The sequence below is a fragment of the Camelina sativa genome, chromosome 7 (assembly GCF_030686135.1).
Source record: "Camelina sativa cultivar CO46 ecotype springtype chromosome 7, ASM3068613v1".
In the NCBI taxonomy this organism is placed as follows: domain Eukaryota; kingdom Viridiplantae; phylum Streptophyta; class Magnoliopsida; order Brassicales; family Brassicaceae; genus Camelina; species Camelina sativa.
In genome coordinates, this window is record NC_141886.1 from 32,380,838 (window position 1) to 32,393,857 (window position 13,020).

Below are 13,020 nucleotides of genomic sequence, written 5' to 3' on the forward strand. Positions count from 1 at the left end.
TTGTTTTACCCGATTCATATCTATCCAGCATCCGCAGATTCCTTAGGTTCATGTATCAACTACATGATTCACGCAAGCCATTGCAACTTCAAACGTAATCAGTTGCTTTAAAACTTTCTTCAACATAAATCGACTGGTTAGATGAAAACTTAAACTTGCAAATAATTAGATATTTTTACTCATTGTTCCACAAATGTGATTATTAATTTCCTGATTAATCTTACAAAATAAAGAGGTTACTAATATCGCCATCGTTTCTCTTACAAAATGCTAATCTGATAAGGTGTGAGTACAAGAAAAAATGTTCATTTAAGACTACTAAACCTTACGGTTCAACAGTAATGTCACCCGCGTGGTTGAGAGCACAATGGAGACATTATTGTTGTGAGAAAGTGTTTGCACCAGCTCTTTAAAGTTAAACCTATGGTTATCACTTAACAGTACAACCATTTTGTCTAATGTCTTTGTGCTTTGAACTTTGAAACACAAGTTCCACAAATGAAGCCACGTGCTTTGACTCTAAATCCTGAGGGTATCTATACCAACGTTGATCCCGATTCAAGCCTTGCAAGTCCAAGTATTTCTCCAACACATCCTCTACTCAACAGAAAAAAAAATAATGGTTCTATGATTATTCGAACTCGAAGATAGTTAGAAGGGAGGCCAAGGAAACACTAATGAAAGAAGGTCATGGTAACTACTAACTACATACCGGTAAGCTGTTGCGGTCACGAACTGTCACCATCTTTAAATCAGGTGAGTTTTGTAAAAGCCTTACTATACCAGCTGGAATAACATACTGGAAGATCTCTCTTTTATCTTGAACATTGGAAAAGTAACACCACAAACCTCGGCAAGAGATAAAATCTAACATAAGAGATAGTGAAGAACACCAAAACACATATTAATTAGTACCATTCGTAAACTTACTTATAGAGCCTCATAACCAATTAACATAAGTAAAGTAAGTAAGAAGGAGTTAAAGACCATTGCAAATCCAACCGCTCTCTTCAAACAATTATTACTTATTATAACCTGGATCCACATCAAGTGATATACTTTGGTCTTCTCTCGTGTTATCACAGGCTGGTTCTTTATCCATCTCAAGTCGAACCACACCAAAAGTGGTATTTTATACAACAATGGAAAGCTTATAAAAATTGAAAATAAATGTGATAAAATTGTGCTTAAAACTTGCAGTCTAATATTGTTTACTAAGATGGCCATTGTGTCATTAACCAGGTTCAGATCCAATGTGTAAGTAAAAAACAAAAAACAAAAAAAACACTGTATATTAATTAATTGAGGCTCCATGTAAGATGGTCATCAAGACTCAAGAGTCAAGACTAAACCCTATGATTCACCACTCATATGATGTGTGCCATTCTGCCTGGTTGAGAGCACAATGGAGACATTATTGTTGTGAGGAAGTGTTTGAACCAACTCTTCAAACTTAAACCTAGGGTAATCTCCGTATAACTGTAGAACCATCTTGTCTAATGCCTTTGCGTTTTTAAGCACAAGTTCCACAAATGAAGCCACGTGCTTCGACTCTAATTCCTGGTGGGATCTATTCCAAGAGGCTCCATCTTTAATTTGATCTCGAACCTCCCACGCCCACGAAGTCGTCACAATAGTTCTTCTCAACAGAAACAAAAAAAAAACAAAAGAAAACATGATTCTTGGATTATTCGAACTCGATGATAGTTACAAGGGAGGCTTAAGGAGAATAAAAGAAGAAGTTTATGGTAAATATACGAACCTCTGTCTTTGCATGAACTATCACCGTCTTTAAATTAGGTGAGTTTTGCAACAGTGTTTCTATACCAGGAATAACACACTGAAAGATCTCTGTCTCAAGAATCAAAGCTTTTATCTTCAACATCGGAAAAGTAATACCACCAACCTCCGCAACAGATAAACGCTAGCATAAGAGATAGTGAACCACAAAACAAAATATATTTATTAGTACCATTCGTAAAAACTTATAAAGGCCTCATGAAAACTAATCCATAGGCACACGTTAACTGTGAAACCAACATTAGTAAAGTAAGTAAGAGAGTTGTAGACGTTAATCCTAAAACATACCTGAAGAAAGTTGCACCCAAAATTAAGCTTCTCTACATTCTCAAACATCTCTAGCATTTCATGAAGGGTTCAAATAGAGAATCATGGATTGTCTCTCGACCTGAGTGACTGGAAACGTTCACTTTAGCTTCAGTTAAAGACGAGACATCAACTAAAGCACATGGTAACTGATGGTTGTGCATTCTGAGAGAATGGACATGTGGTGCCACAATCTGCATTGGCTCCGACATAAAACGGTCGCAGGTTATTTCTAATGTTCTCACGCCCAGCGATTTGCTGAGATCAAGAACCCTAACATTACGACAACGATTCAATTTTAAGCTTTCGAGAATCGGACAACCACATAGAATCTTAGCAACAGATTCATCGGAGATAGAACTGTAAGTCAAGGACAACTTCTTTAGCGATGTCCAAGATACAGAACATGAGAGAATCATACAAACGTGTGGTAACTCAAAGCTGAGTTGCTTAATAGAGGAATTGTTGTAGAAGATATTTATAGTTATAATGATAATTAGAATTTTGACCGACGAAGAGGGATAGATTCTCCACGTCGGGGGACATGACGAACTCCATCCACCTGTCCATGTCGGCAACAGTGTGATACATTTCTGTTTTGAGATGAAACTTGATCATCCTGGGAGCTGTGCAGCGAGTTAGGGCTTCTTTTATCCAAGCAGCATTGCCTGGCGGCATATGACTATCAACAAAGGAAAGAAAAGGTGAATCGGACCATATATGCCTCCATCGTCTAGACAAGACACAAGTTGTGACGGCGAGTTGCGTCGGAACAAAGAAGAGGATATGTTGGAGGATCTCATCAGGCAACGAGCTTATTAAGTCAATATTCTGGAGATGACCACCACGAAGATGATCGTTACACAATATAGGAAGACCTTGAAGCGGCGGTGGAGCTCTCGTGCGTCATCTTACTTTGTTAACCTAAATTTTGTTTCGTATCTTTTTTCTTCGACTGTAACACAATATAATGACTTCGTGTCATTTTTTCTATTTTTTTTATTAATAGACTAGTCAAATAATATATAGCAAATTTTATTAATTAGTCCGATCATGGCGAAACTCTATATTTGTACATCGCTCGGACATTCGATAAAAAAGACTAGTCAAATAATATATAGCAAATTTTATTAATTAGTTAATGATATCCTACTATATTAATTGAGAAGTATAAGTATATGCGGTCAAAAAAAAAAATTGAGAAGTATAAATATAAAATTAATTTTAAAAAGGATAAAAAGTTGGTTTTAAAGCAATTGTTTAATTTTTCAATAAAAATAAAAATATAATTTTAATATTAAACTATAATTTTTTAACTAATTATTAGTTTTCTAAAAAAAATATTTTCTCTCTCTACTTTATGGACGAAAATTAATAGATTTTTAAAAATTAGAAACCAATCAAAATTTTAAAAAATAAGATTTTTTATATAAGTATATAATATAATTATTTTTAATAACTATATTTAGAAGATTTTATTGAGATTTTAAATTATGATTCTCCTATCATCTTAATTTCTTTTATTTTATCTACAATTGTTTTTGAATTATCATATAATACTTATGATTAATAAATATGTAGATTTTTTTTCTGCATATGTTGTGATTTTATGTGCATATGTTGTGATTTTTTTTTAAAAGAAGATATATTACTCAATTTATGAAGAAAAAAATATGTACTACAATGTTTACAAATTAGTAAAACTAAATTTATTTGATTGATAAATTAATAACTTTTATTTAATTACAATTATGATATTATAATTACTACTTAAAAATATTTCACAAAATAATGATGCAAATACAACAAACAAACAATATAAAAGTGTAATATACATAAAATAAATTCAAATACCATAAAATTCTAAAATAATTAGTATTCAGAAAAATATATGTATATTTATCAAACAATTGCAATATTAAAAATAAAAAATATAACAATAATTTTTATTATTATATTATAATTTTTGGAAAAAATATACACCGGAGTTTTAAATGTTAATTTACCCACATATTGTTTTCTATACAGTATATATATAAAAAAGTTAAAAGTGCTTAAGCAACGTTTATTAACTATTTAACAATTGAAAAGAAAAAGATTTCCTAGAAACAAATTGGCATTTTGAATAATTCCTAGTTTTTTTTTAATTAATTGTATTAACATGTTATTTTATTTTATTGTATGATGTAGTGGGCTTTACAAAATGTGGTTTTATCTGTTATATATTATGTTTAACTGAAATAAATGATAAATTTTGATATTTTTAAAAGAGGAAAATAATAAAAATATAAGATGGGTCCTCAAAATTATAATACGTTTGGGTTTTCTATGAGAAAACTGCACCGTCCAATGTTTCTTGAAAACTATTATCTGACCTAAAAGAAAGAAAAAACAATAGAAAATGAAAAAGAGAGGCGACTCAAAAGAGACAACTCTACTATAGCAACAGCCTCTTGAGTCGTGTAACATCAATAAAATAAAGAAACAACCTGTAAAATTCTTCTTCGAAACAGTGTCTAAAACCAATGTACAATTATCAGTTCAGTTCATATCAATATCAGAAAGGAACATCTTATTAATTTACACGCATATTTTATAAGCAAAATATCTAAGTTCATTTCACTTACGTTGGTCTTAAACACAAAATAATAAAAACATAACAATTTAGAAACCTCTTCTTCAAGAACAATTATAAAATGATAAAACCGTTTATAATGTTTTCATCCAATAACATCCTAGAAGTCTCCTCTTAAAAAAAATAAATAAATCAAATCACACATCATTGGATCCATCGATTAAATGAAATTCATGTTTATCTAAACTAGCACAATAGTATAATAATTGAATTGTGAAATAAAATATCAGAAGCATCATAGAAACTGTCGGCTCCTCCATGCACGGTACACCCTTCACCTTCACGACAACCTTGGTCCCTCTCACACTTCATCGCCACGGTATACCACGTGGCAAATTCACAGACCCTTAAATCTATCAACGAATCATACCTCTTCACGTGTCACAAAGAATCCAACACCACGAAGCGATTACAGACCTTAGAATTCTCAACGAGTCAAACCTCTTCACGTGTCGCAAATTTGTAGAAAGTTCAAAACCTCACACCACACAAACCAAGTGGTATATATCATCATCACAATCACTAAACGTAACACAACCTCAACAAAATAAGACTTAGAGAAACTATCTTTAGTTATCCTCTCAACCTTATAATATATTAAAAAAATGATACATACACAAACCGGGTCAGGTCGTCGGATTCTAACTTTTCCGGCGGTGAATCCATGCGAATCCATCTCCGTAACCACTCTCCTCGACTCACTATTACAAATCTCCGGCGAGATTCTAAGCTTCAAATCAAAACACTTCTCAACCAACAAACGAAGTGTTAAAGAAACTCTACGACATATCCAATCTCTTGTCATCTTCTTGGAAGAACTCCGGGTTCAAATCCGGTTCGGGTCAATCTCAGCGAGTCGTCGTTCAGTAATCTTGAGTCTCTCGGAGCTACACGTCATCTTCCAGAAACTCAAGTTCCTTTTAGAAGACTGTACACGAGAGGGAGCTAAGCTATATATGTTGATAAACTCCGGTCAAGTCTCAGCTCATTTCCGGGCCTTGATCCGATCAATATCCACTAGCCTCGACACGTTTCCAGTCGAGTCTGTCGACTTACCTGGAGAAGTCAACGAGCTAGTCTATCTAGTCATGCGTCAGACTCGTAAATCAGAAGCGAGACCTGACCGATACGACAAACTGGCTATAGACTCTGTTCATTGGTTCTTTAATCTGTTCGAGAACAGAATCAACCCGAACTCGGATGAGATACTCCGAGTTCTTGATCACATTGGCGTTAGAAAATGGAGAGATTGCGTTAAAGAAGTCGATTTTTTACGTGAAGAGATCTCCGCGGGGAAGAAGAGTAAAATTGAAATCGAGCTTCTAAGTAGTTTAATGGGATTCATATGCTATTGTAGATGTGTGATACTTCGAGGCATTGATGTTGATGATGAAGTTGGAGACGAAGATGAAGAAGAAGAGGATTTGATGATGATTCGTGGTTTAAACATCGATGATCTTCGTTGTCCGATTTCTCTAGAGATTATGAGTGATCCTGTGGTTTTAGAAACAGGGCACACGTATGATCGGAGCTCAATCACGAAGTGGTTCTCCTCCGGTAACATCACATGCCCTAAGACCGGTAAAAATGTGGTTACTACTGCGTTGGTAGATAACTTCTCTGTCAAGCAAGTGATCCAAAGCTACTGCAAGCAAAACGGTGTAGTTTTGGGTCAAAAGGGGAAGAAGAAGGTGGCTGTAGCGGAGAGTTTAGCGGCGGAAGAAGCTGGGAAACTAACCGCGGAGTTCCTCGCCGGAGAATTGATCAACGGGGACGAAGAAGATATGGTTAAAGCTTTAGTAGAGATTCGAATCCTCACCAAGACGAGTAGTTTTAACAGAGCGTGTTTGGTGGAAGCTGGTGTTGTGGACTCGTTGATGAAGATTCTTCGTTCTGAGGATCCGAGGGTTCAAGAGAACGCCATGGCTGGGATTATGAATTTGTCTAAAGATACCGCCGGAAAAACTCGAATCGCCGGAGACGACGGTGGTGGATTGAGGCTGATCGTGGAGGTTTTAAACGACGGTGGTGCGAGAAGAGAGAGTAGACAATACGCAGCGGCTGCGTTGTTCTATCTATCTTCTATCCGAGATTACAGTAGATTGATCGGAGAGATCTCAGGTTCGATTTCGGGATTGGTGAGAATCGTTAAGAGCTGCGATTTCAGCGATTCGGCGAAACGCAACGCGTTGATCGCGATTCGGAGTTTGTTGATGAACCAACCTGAGAATCACTGGCGTGTTCTCGCCGCCGGATCTGTTCCCGTTCTTCTCGATCTTTTGAGATCTGACGAGGTTAGCGACGGGGTCACGGCGGATTCGATGGCGATTTTGGCGAAAATGGCGGAGTATCCAGACGGGATGATTTCTGTGCTCCGTCGTGGAGGATTGAAACTCGCGGTTAAGATTTTGGGTTCGTCGGAGGTTTCGCCGGCGACGAAGCAGCACTGCGTTGCTCTGCTTTTGAATCTGTGTCATAACGGAGGAAGTGACGTCGTTGGGTCTTTGGCTAAGAACCCGTCTGTTATGGGGTCGCTTTACACGGCGTCAAGTAACGGCGAGTTTGGAAGTGGGAAAAAGGCAAGCGCGCTTATTAAAATGATACACGAGTTTCAGGAGAGGAAAACCGGTACGGTTGAACCGGTTTTAGGAAGAGAACGGTTCGTACACGCCTGGTGATTTGGTTTATACACAGACACTGTAGTAGTAACTCTTTGAGCTTTTTTTATCGAAGGGTTAAAGATAACTTCATTTTTTTGTTTTTATAGATTTAGGAATTAGAATATTATTTACTATTTATACGTACAAATATATTCTGTACTTAAACCTGTATATTTTTAGCTCTGGGAATTTTTAATAACCCAAAGAGCTAATAAATGTAATAGTTTCTACTTTCTAGTTTCCAAAGACACTGAATAATACTAGTCCTTGTTATCAGAATCAATACTTGTCCTATATATTTTATAAATCTGTTTCCACTATTATTTTAATTTATAATTTAAAATGATGCCCCAAATAAAAATAAACTAGTTTATATATACCAAGTGAATAAAGAATAAAGATTGAGAAGACAAAAACTTCATACTAGACTTTTTTTTGGCGTCAAAAACTCATCTTTTAAACTAAAGAGAAGAACAAAGAGAACAAAGAGAAGAACCTAGGGGATGTAAATAAAGCGGCTGATAGAGTGGCAAAGGAGTCTCGTTCTTTTCAGAACTATGATCCCAAGCTTTACTCTATTGAGCCTAATTGGATTAAGAATGTTGTAATGATAGATAAACCCGATGTAACATGATTTGGGTGAATTTAAGTTGAAGTTGAGCCAAAAAAAAGAGAGAGAACTTTAAACTAAGTGGTGCAAATATTTATTCTGTGAACTAGAATGTATATCTTGTGTTTTTCCTTGTTTCAATCTCTTCTTTTGCATTAAGCTTGTAAAACATGGCGATTCTTTCTTAAATCCAAGGACAAGAAGACTTCGAAAAAAATTGGGATATGAAACAACATAGGAGGAAAGATCTTTAAAGAAAAGTTTCAGGCTTTGGATTTTACCGGGACTCCAGCTTCGACCCGCTTGATCTCAAATATAAGCATTCTCCACATCTTCAGCACAAACATCTCAGCTTCTTCGTCAAGAATCGATTGCAACAGCTCAAGCATCTGAGACGCTTTCACGTGCTGTTGAGTGTTTGACACGATGAAATCTACCAGCGTCGCTTCCTCTTCTCCTAGAAACTCCATGATTTTCTTTGATATCCACGGCCTCATTCTCTCGTGCAATTGGTGCTTTTCAATTAAAGAAAAAGGAGAAAACATGAGCACCAAAACAAACTCACAAGTCACAAGCAAGGCGATCATATAAGGGATCACTGATCTTAGTAAAAGTGGAATGAGAAATGAGATTTAGGCTTACCTTGTCATACATAGCCCAGTTTATCTCGTATGAAAATAAGTCTTCCTTTGTCTTTGGGATCGTATCTATCAATTGTTTTGCATCCAGAAACTTGGTATCAGGTATCTTTGTTTTTCCAGGCTCTTTAGCGTCTTTAGTTGGACCACTATGCCCATCACCTCGGTCCCTGACTCTGTCTCTGTCTCTATCCCTTTCCCTGTCCCTGTCTCTGTCCCGGTGGCTTGCCTTATCATGAGAACGTCTACTCCTTTGTTTTTCGGTTTCTGTTGTTTCCTCCTTGGGATTAGTACTCGAAATTCGTTTTGCAAATTCAGCAGCTAAAGCCAAATGAGGGGGTGTATTCCCTGAACCACCATGGGCCACGGCTTCCTGTTCCTCGGTTGAGTAATCTATAGGAACTAAAGGTTTCATCTTTTTATCCTTATGAGCTTCGTCTTCATCCTCCTCATAGAAAACACAAGGTACAGATGTCCGCTTTCCAGATCCCACAAGCCCAAATCCTAATCTTTTCGAGGGAGCATGTGCCTCTGACCCACTATTACTATCAATAGCCATGGATTCATTACCAGAACCATTTTGTTCACAATCTACAATTGGCAAAGGGAGACATCAGAGAGAGAGACAGAAAAGAGGAGAGCGATAAAAAGGACAAGACAAGAGAGAATCCTTACCTGCTGCATGGTGCTCATGGACAGATTCACTGACAGTTTGGAGAGTTGGGTTATGATCGTTTTCAATAGGTGATGTCTGAACTGTTTCGCTTCCAATCGCTGCCTGTCCAGATAGGAGCCTTAAGGCATCTAATTGCTGTTGCTGCAACTTTTGCTCCTCGGCACTCCTCTTCGCCTCAGCAACCTCTTCCTCTTCTTTCAATCTATCAGCCAAGTCATCCTCCTTTTCTCTTTGTCGCCGTCTTCTTCTCTCATCTAATGAACCCCTATGCCATCTTCTTCTTGATTCATCATCCTCTTCATCCTCCTCTTCCTCATAGCGGATTTCCTTTTTCCTCTTACGCTCTTTATCTTTCTCTTTCTCCTTCTCGTACTGTCGTTCCTTCTCCTTTTCTCTTTCTTGGCGTTCCCATTGTCGAAGACGAGCCTGGTAAGCACGCTCTGCATCCTCAAGTTTCCTCCTTTGCTCTCTCTCTTTCCTTGCCCGTTCTCGCTCAGCCTCCCTCTCGTATCTATCCATTTCTTGCTCCTTTTCACTTCTTTCTCTGCTTCTTCTGTCATTTCTCTTATTCCAATCAGGTGAGCTTGTGTCAGGCCTATTGTGTTCTCCAGAAGCCTCAACATCATTTGCTGCAACATCTACATGAAAAGAACATCCTATCAGACCCATATCAAAAGGAAATTAGAAAATGGCAGCCGAATTAAGGACAAAGAATAGTGGAGGAAAAACAGACCACTCCTAGTTATGTCAGTGTTGGAGTCACCATCCTTAGATTTGAAAGCAAGTTCCATGCCTGAACCATCAGCAGGTGGTGGTGGGGGTGGTGGAGGCAGAGGGTTGGACTTTAACCTTTCTTCAATTGCACTTTCAATCTTTTCCATAGCCTCTCTGTCTGCTTCCCTTTCATCGTCAGTTAGGACCGCAGAATTTGCAATATCGATGTTTTCTTTCTTTGGTTCTCCATCCTTCCCTGTCTCATTCTCAGCACTCTCAAGTTTTTCTCGCTCACTCTCAGAACCTTCAGCTTGGTTCTCTTCGGTTCCTACAGTTTGACTTTCCTTGGCTTTATTTGCAGTCTCTATTTTCTTCTCAACATATTTTAACAAATATTCCTTTGTTGCTTGATTAACATTAACCTACCGGCCATATAGAAAAAAAATGAGAATAGAGTTAAAAGAATACCGTAGAAGCATATATAGATCTTGGTTGATACATCTGCTTGGAGAAACATAAACATATTTTAAATGAGAAGAGAACTAAACAATTACCAAAAGCTCTTGTCCATCTATAGTACGTTGGGTCAGTAGGCGTATTGCACGGAGAATCCCTTCAGCTGATTCAAATTCGTAGAATCCAAAACCTTTAGGTTTCTTGGTGGTAGGATCTTCCGCACGTAAACAGCTTTTGACATGGCCACAAAACTGCAGGACAAAATTGACAAAATCAATTCTTCTATAGTGTATAGCAAAAGAGATGGACGTAAGTGCCTCGAACATAAACACCCTTAAAAGCAGCAGAAGAGGAAAATACAGATTGCAAGCAGAAAACAAACCTCAAGAATAGACATCATAAATTCATTTTCTATGGTTGCTATCTTGCCAATGTAAATTGTAGTCTGGGGCTTTTCTGCAGGTGTTACGTAAGGAAGAGAGGGTGGTCTGACCATAGGAGGCATCATTATGGGACGGAGACCAAGCATTCCTGGAACAGCAGGTCGTGGTGCTAGTTGAACAGCGATTGTACCAGGCGGGCGCATAATAAACCCAGGACGAACCATTGTTGGATATGGAGAAGGATAACGGAGAAGCCCTGCATAAACAAAAACATGACTCTACAAATTCATCAATACATGTTTACATTTGTAATACTCCAAACAGCAGCATTGGCATAAATAAATCAAAATAATCAAGAAGCAGAATTGAAAATTCATTTTGTATTGTTACCACAAACTAGAGCAAATTAGATATGAACACCAGAGGCAGTACAAATACCACCCAGCTGAACAGAGAACCTGAAGGACACATTGAGAAGATAGCACCAGTATCGTAGTCATTATTACCACATTACGTAGTCATACCTCATAGGGCAACTTCAGATAGGTAAGAATCTATAATCAACTGATAAATGTTGAATTTGAGATTCAGTGATAATAAAACTCCCATCATCTCATGCCCCATATGGAACTTATAAAAACTATTATTACCCATCACAATAGCTTTATTTCAACTATTAGCAGCTTGACCACAGGAAGGAAAAGAAAAGAGAAACATGTGGAAGAAGTAACGGAAGGTGTAATTTGAAAGAATTGCAATACCTCAAAAACAAGACCAAGGAGCAATCAGTCGCTAGAAATGCTTGCTGCCGTCAGTTGGCATCAAGTTCAAAGTTCATAAAACTACAGTAAATCTCAATTTTACATAATAATTGGGGAACATGAGGCAAAAAATTTCAAGAACCTTAAAGTCAGCGGTTTGGTTAAATTGTGTAAAGAATGCTATCTTCATAGGAGTTACACTAACTAACAAAAAATGAAGGAGATAATAAGAAGAACAAAAGCGAATGTGCGCATACCAAAATGAGGGAGTCGTAGTAGTGAGAGTCCCTACCGAATATTTGATGCCTTGCAACCATTCTCACGGAACTCAATCAAGACACTGTATGAGAAAACACCCGGTCATCGGTGTCCCTGTTCTAGTTTCCTCCCTATTTCCTCTTTCAATAAAACTTCTATTCTACTCTTAACCTTTAATCTCTCATCTAACTACATTGACATATCGTTCCACATCACTAGTTTATGAATCACATTCAACATACACAGAGAGCAAATATGCCATGGAAACAAATCCTACAGCCTAAAGCGCATCATGAGCGTGTAAAAAATCAAAACTTAAGAAAATTAAAAAAAAAGGCAGAGAAGGATAGAAGAACCCACCCTGAGGAGGCATGGGACCTGGAGGAGCAACACCATGAATTCCTGGGTAACCATTAGCCATAGGCTGGAAAGGTCTCATACCAGCCTGGTTCGGAGGCTGCCCTTGATACTGAGGCATGGATCCAGGAACCCCCATAGAGTTCACGCCGGGAGGAGGAACTCCAGAGCTAGGGTTTTGAAAATTCGCAACGGGATTGAATTGCATACCGGGACGGAATGGTGGAGGCGGCGGGAGATTGGTGGGGACAGGAATCTGAGACGGAGGAGCATAAGGCGGACCAGGTGGAACAGACTGAACAAGAGCGGCGACTTGTGGCGGATGTTGTTGAGGCGGAGGTGGTGGAGTTGGTGAAGGATTGGGAATTGGAATCGAAGTAGTGGGTTCCGGTTTCTGAGAGTTGAGATCCCCCGTGGCCGGAGAAGAAGAATCGCCGTCGGCCATGGGAGACTATAGTTGGGTTCGAGAACTTAGAAGCTTTGGCAATGGGAGTAATGACTTCGATGAATCCTAAAGATTTTGTGCCCTAGAAATTCACAATGTCCAATTTCAATTACTCTTTTTCTCTCTCTCTTGTGCGTGTCAAATAAAAGATTCTGCTACACCAATTTATTTCTTGAAAAACATGTAAAAAAAAATACAAATTATTTTTATTTGGATTTTTAATATCTAATTGTTTTAGATTATAATAAAATACATTAAATAATAAAAACATATTATTTAAAACTCAAAATAATAAATACTATTATTCATGTTTTTAACAAA

The 13,020-nt window shown here is 37.6% G+C and overlaps 3 protein-coding genes across 9 annotated transcripts; 1 reads left to right on the forward strand and 2 right to left on the reverse strand.

Annotated features, from left to right (window-relative positions):
* Nucleotides 1-1,276: 1,276 nt before the first annotated feature.
* Nucleotides 1,277-3,084, reverse strand: LOC109125510 (putative F-box protein At1g60180). The gene is made up of 3 exons (XM_087459972.1): nucleotides 2,089-3,084; nucleotides 1,763-1,924; nucleotides 1,277-1,639 (listed from the first exon to the last, which is right to left on the reverse strand). Exons 1-3 carry the CDS (start codon nucleotides 2,143-2,145, stop codon nucleotides 1,592-1,594), a joined length of 267 nt encoding a protein of 88 aa, XP_087316098.1. The 5' UTR covers nucleotides 2,146-3,084; the 3' UTR covers nucleotides 1,277-1,591.
* Nucleotides 3,085-4,779: 1,695 nt separating this feature from the next.
* Nucleotides 4,780-7,680, forward strand: LOC104703619 (U-box domain-containing protein 19). The gene has a single exon (XM_010419659.3). The coding sequence runs from the start codon at nucleotides 5,347-5,349 to the stop codon at nucleotides 7,417-7,419; it is 2,073 nt and encodes a 690-aa protein (XP_010417961.2). The 5' UTR covers nucleotides 4,780-5,346; the 3' UTR covers nucleotides 7,420-7,680.
* Nucleotides 7,681-8,136: 456 nt separating this feature from the next.
* Nucleotides 8,137-12,863, reverse strand: LOC104703620 (RNA-binding motif protein 25). Of its 7 annotated transcripts, XM_087459969.1 has the most exons (9): nucleotides 11,897-11,933; nucleotides 11,640-11,683; nucleotides 11,269-11,336; nucleotides 10,878-11,134; nucleotides 10,594-10,746; nucleotides 10,059-10,461; nucleotides 9,325-9,954; nucleotides 8,654-9,240; nucleotides 8,137-8,526 (listed from the first exon to the last, which is right to left on the reverse strand). In XM_087459969.1, the coding sequence occupies exons 4-9, from the start codon at nucleotides 11,100-11,102 to the stop codon at nucleotides 8,275-8,277; spliced, it is 2,250 nt and encodes a 749-aa protein (XP_087316095.1). In that variant the 5' UTR covers nucleotides 11,103-11,134; nucleotides 11,269-11,336; nucleotides 11,640-11,683; nucleotides 11,897-11,933; the 3' UTR covers nucleotides 8,137-8,274. The 7 variants fall into 7 exon arrangements, with proteins under 7 accessions (XP_087316095.1, XP_087316091.1, XP_087316094.1 ...); XM_087459965.1 differs by lacking the exons at nucleotides 11,269-11,336; nucleotides 11,640-11,683 and adding an exon at nucleotides 12,258-12,397 and having other exon boundaries at nucleotides 9,325-9,963; nucleotides 11,932-11,979; XM_087459968.1 differs by lacking the exon at nucleotides 11,640-11,683 and having other exon boundaries at nucleotides 9,325-9,963; nucleotides 11,897-11,960.
* Between the last annotated feature and the right edge of the window lie 157 nt (nucleotides 12,864-13,020).

What these genes read in the sequence shown, in the direction of transcription:
- LOC109125510 (XM_087459972.1), bottom strand. Translation starts at nt 2,145, where the DNA reads ATGCTAGAGATGTTTGAGAATGTAGAGAAGCTTAATTTTGGGTGCAAC. An exon ending in TTGGGTGCAACTTTCTTCAG is followed by an intron (nt 1,925 to 2,088) that starts GTATGTTTTAGG and finishes CTCTTATGCTAG; the next exon opens with CGTTTATCTGTTGCGGAGGT. An exon ending in TAGTTCATGCAAAGACAGAG is followed by an intron (nt 1,640 to 1,762) that starts GTTCGTATATTT and finishes TCTGTTGAGAAG; the next exon opens with AACTATTGTGACGACTTCGT.
- LOC104703620 (XM_010419660.3), bottom strand. Translation starts at nt 12,699, where the DNA reads ATGGCCGACGGCGATTCTTCTTCTCCGGCCACGGGGGATCTCAACTCT. An exon ending in TAGATGGACAAGAGCTTTTG is followed by an intron (nt 10,462 to 10,593) that starts GTAATTGTTTAG and finishes TATGGCCGGTAG; the next exon opens with GTTAATGTTAATCAAGCAAC. An exon ending in CCATGAGCACCATGCAGCAG is followed by an intron (nt 9,241 to 9,324) that starts GTAAGGATTCTC and finishes TGCCAATTGTAG; the next exon opens with ATTGTGAACAAAATGGTTCT.
- LOC104703619 (XM_010419659.3), top strand. Translation starts at nt 5,347, where the DNA reads ATGATACATACACAAACCGGGTCAGGTCGTCGGATTCTAACTTTTCCG.